Source organism: Pinus tabuliformis, chromosome 9 (assembly GCF_031772625.1).
Source record: "Pinus tabuliformis cultivar Carrire ecotype Pingquan chromosome 9, CPIR1, whole genome shotgun sequence".
NCBI lineage: Eukaryota > Viridiplantae > Streptophyta > Pinopsida > Pinales > Pinaceae > Pinus > Pinus tabuliformis.
Window position 1 is genome coordinate 472513836 of NC_142307.1, and position 13919 is coordinate 472527754.

Sequence of the window (13919 nt, forward strand, 5' to 3'; positions counted from 1 at the left end):
TGATCGGCGATCTCCAATATATCGGGTCGGAGGAAGGCAGGCACGCGATATTGGGACTCGGGCAGAGCCGACTTGCAATTGTGATATCGGCGATTGGAATGATCGGCTGATCAACGATCGGCGTCAGCATATGACAAGGGAAGAACCCCCTGGCCGTTGTGATTGCGACATGCCGATCAGCGACGCGTGATCTCCGCCGTCAGATTGGAAAACAGGTCAACGACCAGGATTAAATCGGGAGATCAACGATCCTAGATACCAAGGGGTGATGCGATAGCGACATGCGATGCAATCTGGACCGTCCGATCAAGGAACAAATCAACGGTCCAGATCTAATCGGCATATCAGCGATCTGCGATCGATGATTCCCCGATATACAGGGCCATTGACATCAGCGATAGCGACAGCGATAAAGGGCCGGACCCGATGGATTTATAGACCCGATTTCATGAAATTTGAAGTCCGGTTTTTCAGATTTTTCAATGTTTCTGTGTATTTTGATTTTGAACGAAAAAAGGCCATTTTTGGGGTTTTGTTGCGCCAGCCGAACCTTCCGTTCAAACGGCTTCTATTCTAAACCAACAGACTCCACATTTTAAGCAGCCTTGTCACAAAAACGTGTTATAAAACACGATGAATGCAGAGAGTCGAGGCTAGAGAGAGCTCGAGAGCTTGAGTGCCAGAGAGCCAAGGAGGAGGCTGCGCCCGACGGAGAGCCACAGAACAAGAGGGCTAGACAAAGCTAGAGATAGCTAGACAGTGCTGCGAGTTACTCAGAGAAGCTTGAAAGCTAGAGTGCTTGAAAGCCAGAGCACCACAGAGCCGCAGAGCCACAGAGCTTGATTGAGGCAGCGCGAGAAGGTGAGCCAAAGAACCAGAGGGTCAGGTAGAGCCGCAGAACTGTAGCGACATAGCCAGAGTGCTACAAAGCCAGATAGCCAGAGAGCTACATTGCAGAGAGTCTAGAGCAGTCTTCTTCTTGCGATCGATGGTTCAACAAGCTTCAACACTTTGACAGCTTCTGTTTCAGATGCCCCTAATTGTGACAAGCCAGAAAACTATCGATGCAAGGGGAGCCAAAGTCTAGATTGGTAATGGGCCCTGCCTGCGCATCGACAATGTGAACAACGTTATTCACTGTGGATTGTTTTTGCTAAGGATATGAACATCAAGCTTCAGATGGCCCCTTGTTGTGAGGTATATGATGTGTTCATGTACTTCTTCTTTATGCATTATGCTGCACGGATCCTTGATTGATGTTGATGCAGGATCTTGTTTATTACATGTTGTCATGATTCCTTGCTTGATTTGATGCGGAATCTTCTATGTGATGTACTTGCTGTCATAACTCATCATGTTATGTTTTGAGATCCCTTGTTGTATGTTGTTGGGATACTCTTGTTGTCGTCATGCATGTTTTGTTTTTGAAATCCCTTTTATGCCATGTTGGCGGGATGTTCATCATGCATGTTTTTGTGTCATACTGATAGGAGTCTTTTGATTGAGAGTTCCAGTTGTGGAACATCTCTTAGAGCCACTCCTGCGTGAGGGCATTTTTCCTTGTATGATCGCGACATCATCTCTTGTGTACATCACCATTATTGACAACACTTAATGTAGCGGCCTACACCATCTTGACACCGGGGCCCGGAGACGTAGTCCCTCCTGGACAAACTCCGTTATCAACGCTTATGTTTTCATGTGCTGATGATTGTTATGTTCCTCTTCTTTTCCGCATGTAGATGTATTCATTAATGTTATTTTAAAATGCAATTTAACACATCACGAAAGTAAAAGGTCTTGGAAGGGTCCTTCATCACAGCCGGACCTGGATCAGTTCTTCAAATGCTTGAAGTAGTTATTCATTCCGCTTATCTGATTTTTCAAGATCTGCTCTTAGAGAGATGATCTCAGCTCTAAGACCTTCACAATATTATTTAGATTCCATAGCAACATTCACTGATTTAGTATGATCCTTGTTATCATATGCCTGCAACTTATCTTTAAGATTAACGATCTTTTTCAAAGCAACATCAAGTTTTGTTCTAAGATCAAAAACTTCTTCTAACTTGTCTTCTTCTGAATCAACAACTCCATCTGACATAACAAAGGTTGTTTCATTTTTTGACACATTGTTAGGGATAGGATTACCTGGTAGTTCCCCTGATGAGGAATCTTCCTTTGGGATTTCTTCATGGATTGCTTGTAGCTTATCCCACACTTGCTTTGCAATTGTATAATGCATAACCTTGTTTAATGTTGAATCAGGTATGCTATAAAAGATGTCACTCAAAGCCTTACTGTTCTTTTGCACTTCCTTGTTTGATGGAGGAATCTTGGTGTAGCCATTGCATACTAGATACCAAACATCAAGATTCATTAGATTAGACTTCATCTTTTCTTTCCATTGTTGATAATTATCTTTGCTTAGCATAGGCACATTAGCATTGTCTATTGTTTCTGACTTGCCTTGATATTTTGCTTCTAGAGGCATCATTTTTGAATCTGTTTTCTCTTTAGAGTGATTACTTTCACTTTTACCCCTGAGTTCAAGTTCACTTGTTTCACTGTCATCATCACTATCATTATTGCATAGATAAGGAAATGGACCACATTTAGAACAAAAGCCCATACCTGATAATTCTTTTTTACCGTCTTCTTCATTCTTGATCAATAGAAAGCGAGGTGCTCCCAAACTTGAATATTTGCTGACATCTATAAATATCACTGAATTTGATATGTCACTATCACAGTTTTCTGAAATCCTCCTTCGATCTGTCTTCTTCTTTCCGATCATCTTGACGGATCTCCTTCAAGCGATCAAGCTTCTTCTTAAAGACTTGCTTTGATACCAATTGTTGGGAAAAATACTGAGAGGGGTGAGGGGCGTGAATCGGTATTTTAAAACTCGCTAAAACCTTTCAATTTCTTATTCACATTTATGTACTCGACTATAATGAAGAAAAATCGCGTATGTATGCGAATGTTATGCAGAAAACTAGCATATATCCAGTTAACTAACTTTTTCAATTAATCCATCATCTGTTTAACTTGAACCAGTGTATCAATACTTCATTAGGCATTAATTAAACGGTAACCATGTGCAGTAAGAACAGAATAAACCATCACACATAAGCAACACATCAACACACATGAACACTAGGATTTTTAGGTGGAAACCCAATGTGGGAAAAAATCATTGTTGCTGTCGTCTTTGTCTTCATCTTTTATTATAATGAAAAATTTCTTATGATCTTGTACTAGCGCAGACTCATACCAGAACGCAAGCACCCACCTGCAGAGGGCAACAACCTTTTCTCGTTCTCCAGCACCCACTAGAAGGGAGCTCCAACCCCTGATCTCATTTATTGACACCCACTGAAAGGGAGCTCCTACCCCCTGATCTGATTTACCAGCTACCACTGGAAGGAAGCTTTGACTTCCTCACTGAAGGTCCAACCCTCAACACCTCCATGGACCACGTTTCATAAATTTTCACACTAGATCCACTTGATACAAAACATCACAACTTGTAGGCCACTTTTCATCAAATTTTCAGACTGGACCCACTACCATCATTTAAGCCCAATACCAAATATCAAAATTGAAACTGATCACTGCAACAAATCACTCAATCATTGAACCAACTGAATCAACCAATCACTGAACCAACTGAGACCCAAATCAATCAACTTATTCTCAAACAACCAAAGCAGTTAGATCACTATAACCAGAATACCAATACTAAACCCAAACACTGCATCAACTCACTGAACCAACTGAAAACCTTGATCAATAAAATGTCAGAATATATACACTACTTTACTTTAGCAAATCCACGTGTATACATGACTTCCTTGAAGCATACCCACGTATAGATCTCAAAACATTGAACCCTGAAACTGAATCACTGTCATTCTGAAACAAACACTGAGTTACACCCTGAACCACTGAATCATTCTGAAATAATCATAGAACCATCATAGATCTTTAATCACATACAACTAGTAGCATCATCATTCTTCAATCAATCAATTCAACTTCAATCATCATTGTTAAACCCAGATCATCAAGTAAGACTTCATTGACAGACAACAAAAACACAACAAGGCTAATTACACTGATCAAACATCTTATTTAGCAAAACCCTAACTTATATATGTGCTTTCCACAAAACACTTCCACGTGTATACGCGCTTTTCAAGAATCAAACCCACATACTGATCTGTCCAAAATGCAGAATCAATACGTGACTTACCAACATTAAATCCGCGTATTTACACGCCTTTAAAGTTATTAAACCCGTGTAAAGTTTGCAACTATTGGCTTATAGCTGCGTTGCACATCAGGCCTTCAGAGCAAACCCATCTCTCAACATACATAATAAAACATGCGCCAGACATAAATACTACAGATCAAAGCAATCCATTATCACTATAATCATTTCAGATCTATTGGATCTGATCCATCATCAAATTCCTGGGTGCATACTTAGTTTCAGATCAACCAATTCATTAATAGTCCATTACATGCACACTTGCTTCAAATCTAATTATTCATAAAATATTCATCACTTGCACACACCAAGTACTTTGATCTTCATCTCCTTATATAGCTTAGCTCTTATCCAATACCACAGGTCAAAACCATACTAATGCCGATGGTATTCTTTGACGGGATCAAATATCCGTTGCTGGGCTCAATACTATGGGTCAATACCATGGTAAAGATCCTTGGTATTTAGAATACCATGGTGCGGAAACTGTACGCGCCTTTTCTTCTTCATACCCGCGTGTGTACGTGACTTTGATTTACAGAATTCGCGTATACTTCTTCAAACGTCCTCTTTATCATTCCTTTGTCTTTGAACTGATATTCCTTTTCTGTCACATCTGTATTGATCTGAATACTCATCTTGCTACCATTATGTTGACATGTTTATTAAGTAGGTTGCCATCAAAAGACAACTCATCAAGTAGGTTGCCATCAAGGACAACACATTAGTCATAATGCCAACAAATTTCTGGCTAATTTTATTTTTTATTTTTACTAGAAAATTAAATAAAAGACTCAAGAGGGGATTACACATATTTTTCCACCCTCTAAGTGGGTCTAAAAATACTTTGGCAATGGTGTTCTAATTATAAGTAACCATTCACCAAAAATATTCCTAGACAACACTTTTACATCAAGATATTACAATAATCACCCATAGAGGGGAATTTTACAATAGACATATGACCTCTTTTACTCAACCAAATTTTGTGACACAAGACACATGATCTAGTATGATAAAAATACATAGACTCGATAACACTAGGACTCACCTAAGACCTTATTAGAGGATTACACTCTAGCTTTGGGGGATGCTTGGGAGAAAAACTCTGCTAATTATTCATGTTTAGAAACACAAATAATTAGGGAGGTTAAAAACTCCCTAGAGTGAAACTCTTTGTTAAGAATCAAAGGCTTACCTAAGTGTTTTTACATGGCTTCATAGTCATAATAGAATCATTTTTACAATAAAATTGCAGAATTTGGGATTACAATGATGACAACGACTTCAATTTTTTTTTATCTATTGCTGCGTACGCTGCTTCCTGGAACTGTTGACATATGCATGGTCAACATGGTCAAAGACCAGGGGAAAACCCCATAAGGGGGAAAACCCTTTGAAATTTCTTCTTCTATTAGATTGTCATAAAATGTTCAGCAGAGAGTACAATGAACCCAATCCATAAACAAGAGTCAAAGTCAAAGGCTGGACTTATCAACTAATCAACCAACCAAGATTCAATGTGACAATGATGAAATAGTCAAATCTGATCAACTGTTACAATCTGCAATGCTGTCCAAGTCAACAACAGTGAAAGTGTGCCCTAACCAGTCCACAAAGTCGACGGTCAACTCAGCCGAACAACTCGGTCAAATCAGCAATAAATGCGGCCTCAAGCTCTGGTCAATGTCAACCCAAAACAGGTCAAAAACACCCACTCAAACTCGGTCAAAGTCTGCAATTTTCTCTGCAGTCAAACCTGTGGTCAACCCTGAAGTCAATGCTAGTGAAACAACCCAGATCATCTCGGTTTTTGTGCCAGTCAACTCGGCCTGAAGAAATCGGAATTTTTCCAGTCAAACCAAGTCAAATGATGAATTCAAACTCAGTCAAACTGAAGTTAAACCTTGGAGCTGAATAGTCAACACAGAAAATGTCTCCTTGGACCCTTGCACATGTGAAATGAAAGCCACCTCAGACCTTTATGAACCATTCAAATTTCAGAGAGAAGAAGAGATGATGTGTTATGTTGATGTCCAAATGAGCTTGAGGTCACTTGTATTTATGTGCGTTGGAGGAGGGGCGATCTGTCCTTAGGCCAACCTTGACAATTTTTGTACTTGTGGGCTTGACTTCAATAATACATTTTTTTTGTATCCAAATTCAGTGCTTCAAAGGTCAATTTTAGTCTTCTCAGAAAAAAGGAATCTAGTCCAATGATTGGAATTTGTCACTGAGCTGCCAAACTAACAAGATCCATATAAACACCATGAATATATGATCATTGTCGAACATTTTAATGCCAATTGAGAATCAATTCTATGTTATAAAGGAAGAGATCCTACTCCAACTATGATGAACCTTAATTTGAGTCAAAGCTGAAGTAAAATTGACTTATAATCCCTTCATAGAGAGAACAGCCTGCCATCACTTGATGGGATTGCTTTTTGTTAACCTCTTTAATTCCCTGTTCACTTTTTTGCACTTGCGAATATGTTTAATTTTTAATTTCTCATTAATGTGGACCTAGGTGTTTCCAATCTTCAGTCTTCAATAATATTTTGATTTGTTTTTCTTTGCTTGTGATAGGTTTTCCGCCATGATCAACATGTTTTAAGGTAATTATACTTGATCTTTGACTTTGTCTTTATTCTTTGCAGGACATAATAGCAAGATTCAAGGAGAGAAGACATGACAGTGAGGATATTGTATGGTCAGACTTTCCCAGTAAGGTTGCAATACAAATGAATGATACACACCCAACTCTAGCTATTCCTGAGTTAATGCGGGTCCTAATGGATCAAGAAGGACTTGGATGGGATGAAGCATGGGCTGTAACATCAAGGCAAGCTGTTAACTGTTCAAACCTTTAGATCCATTGTGGCTTTTTAATTTCATTAGCCAATATTTTATAATATGAGAAAATTTTCCTTGTATTTTTTTTAAATTTTTTGTAAATTTCTTGAACATTAAATTCAAAGGTAGTTAATATTTTACTCTAATTTTCAGAACAATTGCCTACACCAACCACACAGTTCTTCCTGAAGCTTTGGAAAAGTGGGCTGTTGCTCTTATTGCTAAGCTCCTCCCTCGTCACATGGAGATAATAGTGGAAATCAACAAACGGGTGAGCTAATATTATTCCAAGTTATGAATTCGATCATTCATTTGAATTCACATGAGTATCTTATTTTATTTTGTGTGTTCAAGACAGGCCTTCTAGTTAAGATATTGTATACATTTGTTAGAATTTGAGGGCTTATATCTGTTTTTGTTGTAATGTAGTTCCTTGAAATGATACGCTCCTCTCAACCTAATATGGAGAGTAGACTCAATAATATGTGCATCATAGATGATTCAAATCCCCATAAGTCTGTTGTGCGCATGGCAAATTTGTGTGTGGTATCCTCACATACGGTAAGCATTCCCCTTCTAAACTAAGCTATAATATTTTGTATATTTCATGAGTTGTATAAAATTTTCTTGGTTTCTGGGAATATTGTTTTTTACACAGTTCTCTCATTATCATTACATGGAGGTTGTTTTTGGTTTACATGTAAATTATTTAGTAGCATTGCCTACATAAACTGTGAAGTTTAAGTTTTTTGTGACACTAGAATATTCTTGAATTCGACTCTACAACTTACAATACATTTATGATTTTCTGTTAAGGTTGCTTAACATATACTCTGATGAAGTTACTTTTGGATTTTTTTTTGAAGTGTAATTTTTCACATATTCTGTAATTTCTTCTCTTTTCTTTAAGAAAACAATATGATTTCTTTTTATATTAAATAATTTGATATTCAAAATCTTAAGACAAATATCGAGTTTCAAATTAATTCCCCTGTTTTTTATAAGTAACCCTAGAATGCTCTATCTAAATTTCTCCTGGTTATAAATGTACTTATCTGTAGTAAACAGTCACTGTTTATTACATGATGACAAAATATTTCTGCAAAAAAATATATTGAAATAATGATTGATTGATGAGAATGATGGATTACAATGTGCCTTGTGACGGTGTACTTGAAAGGAATCAAGATTGATTGGTCACGAGTTGAAGGGATATGTGCCCTTTGACCTTTCATTAAATTAAATTAAATTATTTTATTTATTATTATCTATAGTATTCTTATGTTTATAACATTACCACCCTCTTAAGGAATGCTTTATCCTCAAAACATAGTATATTGGATTCTCTCTAATTGAGCATGTTTTGTGGTAGAATGAAGTTTATTTGTTTTTAGGGTTTTGACTTCATTTTTGCCTTTGCATGTTGGTGAGGGTTTTGTTGTTTGTTACCCACCAAAACCGGGTAACCTCTAGGAGAAAATTTCCCACCCATTGGACAGCGAACTAACTAGCATCCCTATGATGACTCATAGATAGCTTACATTAAAGTTCTCCACCTATGCTTTGGTTAGTGCTCTCTCCCATTTGGCATGCTTCTTGAAGGAAAGTGGGTGATGTATCAGAAGGTACACTAACCATTTATGTAATCATGTGCTTCAATTTAATGTTTTGGGGCATACTAGTATGGATCACAGGCTAAGCTGGATGATTGACTACGCTTGATTGTACCCTTGTTCCCGTGATGTCTAGCATGATGTCCCTTGAGGTCTTTCCTTCAAGAGGGGCAGTATTAGGAGGCATTGATTGGTATAGCATGCCAATGATAATCCATACTTGCCACCTTCCATGTTTCCCTTATTATCCACATCCATTCTTTTAGTTGATTTTCATTGGTCATTGGAACTGACACCCTACATCCACATCTTTGAGTTCGGCTTGGTAATTTACCTGGAGAGGTTGATGTCGTTGAAAGAAAGATAAAAGCATATGAAGCCACAAACAAGAAAAATGAAAATGCAAAAGATCGCTGGGACATAATAAGCACATGGGAAAAATGCTAGTATGAATTCTATCCCCCTCATTAATCATCACTTGGTTTCTTAGCATTTCATATTCTATCTAAGCAAAGGAACCCATGAATGTCCCAACCTCAATGAACATGCCAATGGTAATCCATACTTGTTGCTTTCCATGTTTTCCTTATTACCCACATTCATTCTTTGGGTTGTTTGTCATTGGTTATTGGCACTGACACCTTATATACCCATCTCAGAGTCAGGGCCTAGAAATTGATACGAACAAAAGTTCATGATCACACAATTATTCAGAATATTTAGAATGTGAGAATATCCATCACAGGATAAATAATATTTATATATAGATGTTTGATTACAAAATCTGATGTTATTACAAATGAGGGCTCCATATATATGCCTGGAGTTCGGCTTGGTAATTTTCTAGGAGAGGTTGATGTCGCTGAAAGAAAGATAAAAGCATATGAAGCCACAACAAGAAAAATGAAAATGCAAAAGATGGTTGGGACATAATAAGCACATGGAAAAAACGCTGGTATGAACTCTATCCCCCTCATTAATCATCACTTGATTTCTTAGCATTTCATATTCTATCTAAGCAAAGGAACCCATGAATGTCCCAACCTCAATGAGCATGCTAATGGTAATCCATACTTGTTGCCTTCCATGTTTTCCTTATTACCTACATCCATTCTTTGGGTTGTTTGTCATTGGTCATTGGAATTGACACCCTATATACTTATCTCAGAGTCAGGGTCCAGAAATTGATACGAACAAAAGTTCATGATCACACAATTATTCAAAATATTTAGAATACGAGAATATCCATCACGGGATAAATAATATAAATGTTTGAGTACCGTTGACCACTGGAGTGGCACCTGATGATTATATGAAGACTTCATGCCCAAGGATGATCCAGAGGACACTTGTACCATCAGATATCATCAGTGAACAAAGGTTTTTAACTCTACTTCTATCTTCTTATCATCTTTCTTGTATCCAGATTCCACACCCTGCGGGGAATTGTAATAAGTGATACTAGTAATGATGAGTTTTTGAGTCTGTAACAGGCCTAAGATGTTGGGGCTTGATCAACAAACTAATACACTTTGGAGTGTTTTTTTTTTTATCTGGTTAATTATCCCTTCTTTTTCAGAGGCGAATAATTTTCTGGGTTTTTTCACTCACGTTTTACCCCAAAATTGTGGTGACAGTTTGAAGGTTGAGCCCCTAACACATCTTAGTGTCTAGAGTCGATGTATATTACCATACTAGATCATACAAAAAAATTCGTGGAATTTGGTTAGGTCTAGGGAGTTATTTTTTAATTTTTTAGATTTTTTCGCACTGCGGAATTGCTAATAAAGTTATACTTGTAATGTAATAAATGATATATAGAGAAGTTGTATGGGGTATGAGTAATGAAATTTGCACCTCTCACCCTCAAATTTCTATCATGACACACTTTGATGGGTTAAAAATGTGTTTTGAACCTTCAAAACCCACTTTTTTTGAGTTTAGTGGAAAATCTGGCAATTAATTAAGCCATGAATTAAATAAATAGAGAAAAATAAATATCCACACATCCTAAATGTTGTGGAAATGAGGTGGAAAATTATGGGGGAGTTAAAGTGAAGTCCCAAGGTGATTTGGACTCCTAAAATCAAGGAAAGGGCACGTGCTCAAATAAAATTGAATTTTTGGCTTTAAAGGAGAAAATTGCTTACTTGGAAATTCGAATTTGTGAAGTTAGTGAACATTTGGGAGGATTTGGGAGAATATTTGGTGGATTGCGGGAAATTGTCCCCACATGGGTTACCACCCAGATACTCTTGTCATTCTATCATAAAATTCAAATTTGGCACATAAGGGAAGAAGAAAATGATATCCACTTGCTAGAATTCGATTTTTACAGTTGGCATTGGAGCTCCATTCAATAAATTCGAATCCTTCTTTGGGATTGTAACCTCATGCCACTTGTTTAATCACTTCTACATTGGGATTGGCTCTAATGCCATTTGTCATTGTCATTTTTCATTGGGATTTGCTTCCAACTCTCTATATAATAGAGCCATGGGTTCTCATATTGTATCATGTAATAAGCCATTGGGCTTCAGGAAACTCTGCCATTTTGTACTTGCATACTTTCTTAATACAATCAAGACTTTGGGGCTATTTCGCTGGTGTTCTCTTGGCGTTATGAGGTGATGTCCTTTCATTCTATTGTTATTGTGTTTAATTTCTTTCGCATGTTGAATTAATATTAGTTTATGCTTGCCATCTTACTTGGATTGATGTATGCAAACTATCTTGCACATATCATTGATTTAGAGTAGTCTTCTAGGGATAAGCTTGCCAATTTATTTTAGGACGAATGCTTGGTTTATCTTATTCATTATATTACTTTAATCTTGTGCAAACTAATACGTGTTCAAGTGTGTAGGGAATATCTTTTGTATTGTGTGCAGGAATCCATCTGGAAGTGGGAGAAATCTCAATTAGATCAATTCACTCATAGAGTCACAACGATCCAAGACTCAACCATTTTTTCGCTCCAAGTTTTCCATCCAATGAAGAGCAAAAGAGAGTTTTCTTAGTCTATATCTACTAAATCATCCATTTAAATTCAAAAATACTTCTTTGATTCTACTTCTTTCAAAGTTATATCTCCTATTCAAGAGTCATTTCCAAAGCTAGGCAAGTATGGGGTTCACTCCCATTAGTTGAGCTAGTACTTTGTACATTAAATTCTAAGTTTAGTTTTGGTTTCTTTTTCTTAATTTCACACTGACAGTTGGTATTGTTTTTGTGTATTGTAGCCCATAGGCTTGAGCATTGGGCAACAAGGAGCTTGAGGAGAAGATTTGGAAAACTACTCACTCGTGTGTCTTCCAGACCCCCTCATGCTATCCAAAGACTGATTTCTAGGGATGCCATAAGAACTTGGGAGAGAGTTGCAAACTCATCGAGGCCGTGGGCCTTTTAAGCCTTGTGAACCTCTTTTGGAGAGTTTTTTCCATCTTCAAGTTTGTCGTTGTTATATTTTTGGGGGAGAGAGTCTAGCTTTGTTAGAGTCTCATCTTTGTAAATATCTCTCTCGTTTTGTGGGCTGCCCTCTTAGAAGCATTTTTACTCACTTTAAGCGCTAATAAAAGATAAAAAAAATTGTTGGAGGGAGCTTGGGATTTTCCCCATGGCATCCTCTTTCTTCATTTAGAGGAGGGATTCTTGTGGGTGGCCTAATCTTGCTTTTAGTTTTTTTCTTAGCTTTCTAGCTTTTAATTTCATATTATGCATGCTTAAAATCAACACATTTCACTCCACATGCAAAATTTTACTAATCTTGTATTTAAATTCCACATGCATACGCTCTCAAGTTTTGCAAACTGTTTTTCTTTGAAGCATTAGTTTAATTTGAGGAATTATCACAATTTGCACTTCATTTAGGCATTTTAGTATAGTGAGGCCCCAAGCCTCACTTAAACTTACCTCCAACTTAAGTTGGTTGAATAGACTTTTAGGGACCCTCTACCTCTATTGACTCCTTATTGTGAGATCCAAATATTTGGGCGAGGATGAGGTCTGAGGACTAGAGTTGAATTGTAACTTTGCCTTAGCACTAATTAATAAAATAAACCAAGAACTCATTCCAATAAAATAAACCCTCTTTGGCACTGCGTCAGCCAATCAACTCTCAGTCTGTCCCATTGAATCACCTCAGCACAACCTTTGAAGCTTTATGCATCCTCTGCATCAACCTCTACAGCTTTCTGCATCAGCCTCTGCGTCCTCTGCGTCTGCCTCTGTGGCTTCTACGTCCTTTGCACTGGCCTCCTTAGCCTCTGCGTCAGCCCTCCTAGGCTCTACACTGCCTCTCCCGGCACTTTGTTGCCTCTCTGATATGTATTCTTCAGCCTTGGAACGAAATTGCTTGCTGAACTGTCTCTCACTGCAACTGATCTCTAACACAATTTCGTCAGCAAACCCAGCCCCAGAAAGTCGAATTCTTGATCTCTATTGGTGTATCTCCAACTGACCCTCAAGCCTCCTCTTATACTTTTCCTGTTGACGATTCAACGACCGAGATTAAGTTCCTAATCAATGGCTAACTTTAGATCTAGCTTGATCCTCGTCACTTAGAACTTTCTCACCCATTTTATATTAATACACATTAATATTTTTATTTTCGTAAGTTTAGACTTAGGACCCATTAAAAAATTAATTATTTTAATATTTCTTCATCCAAGTGGAATATCTCCAAATGATTTCTGGGTCTTGGAGATCTCATGTTCCTTAGCCTCTCCACGACATTTCATGAGCACATCCGATGCTACCAAAAATCAACATCATCAATCTCTTTGAGCCATTCTTATTGAATATTCTTTAGGTGTTTCTTTTATGGAAGCCTCCCTTGTGCAAACACCACTAAATCACTAGAGAAAGGTTGTTGAGGTGACAATGGTAGCTAATTTCTTGTTTCCCTAAAGTTTGGATCCGCCTAGTGAGGCTTTGCACTAGGGTTGCTAGATTTTATGGCAACATAGGTTGTGTTTACTTTTTCTACTTCTAGGGCCACCTGCATTAGGAAACATGAATTGCCTTGGGAAACATAAAAAGTTTACTTTGTGTTATTGCTATATATGAAAACTATTGGAGGGATACTCTACCAAGGCCAAGCCCACATAAAGATTCAATAGACACATAACCATGCGGTAAGACATAGGTTCGCCCTGACTCGAGCTAGAATCACT

At 37.7% G+C, this 13919-nt stretch overlaps 1 protein-coding gene across 1 annotated transcript in view; it reads left to right on the forward strand.

Annotated features, from left to right (window-relative positions):
- LOC149149241 (alpha-glucan phosphorylase, H isozyme-like) overlaps nucleotides 1–13919 on the forward strand; it is a 282919-nt gene that overhangs the window by 157139 nt on the left and 111861 nt on the right. The window contains exons 9-11 of the mRNA XM_089443518.1: nucleotides 6937–7121; nucleotides 7286–7403; nucleotides 7562–7693. Of these exons, the coding sequence (XP_089299644.1) occupies nucleotides 6937–7121; nucleotides 7286–7403; nucleotides 7562–7693 (435 nt within the window). The remainder of the gene's footprint in view (nucleotides 1–6936; nucleotides 7122–7285; nucleotides 7404–7561; nucleotides 7694–13919) is intronic.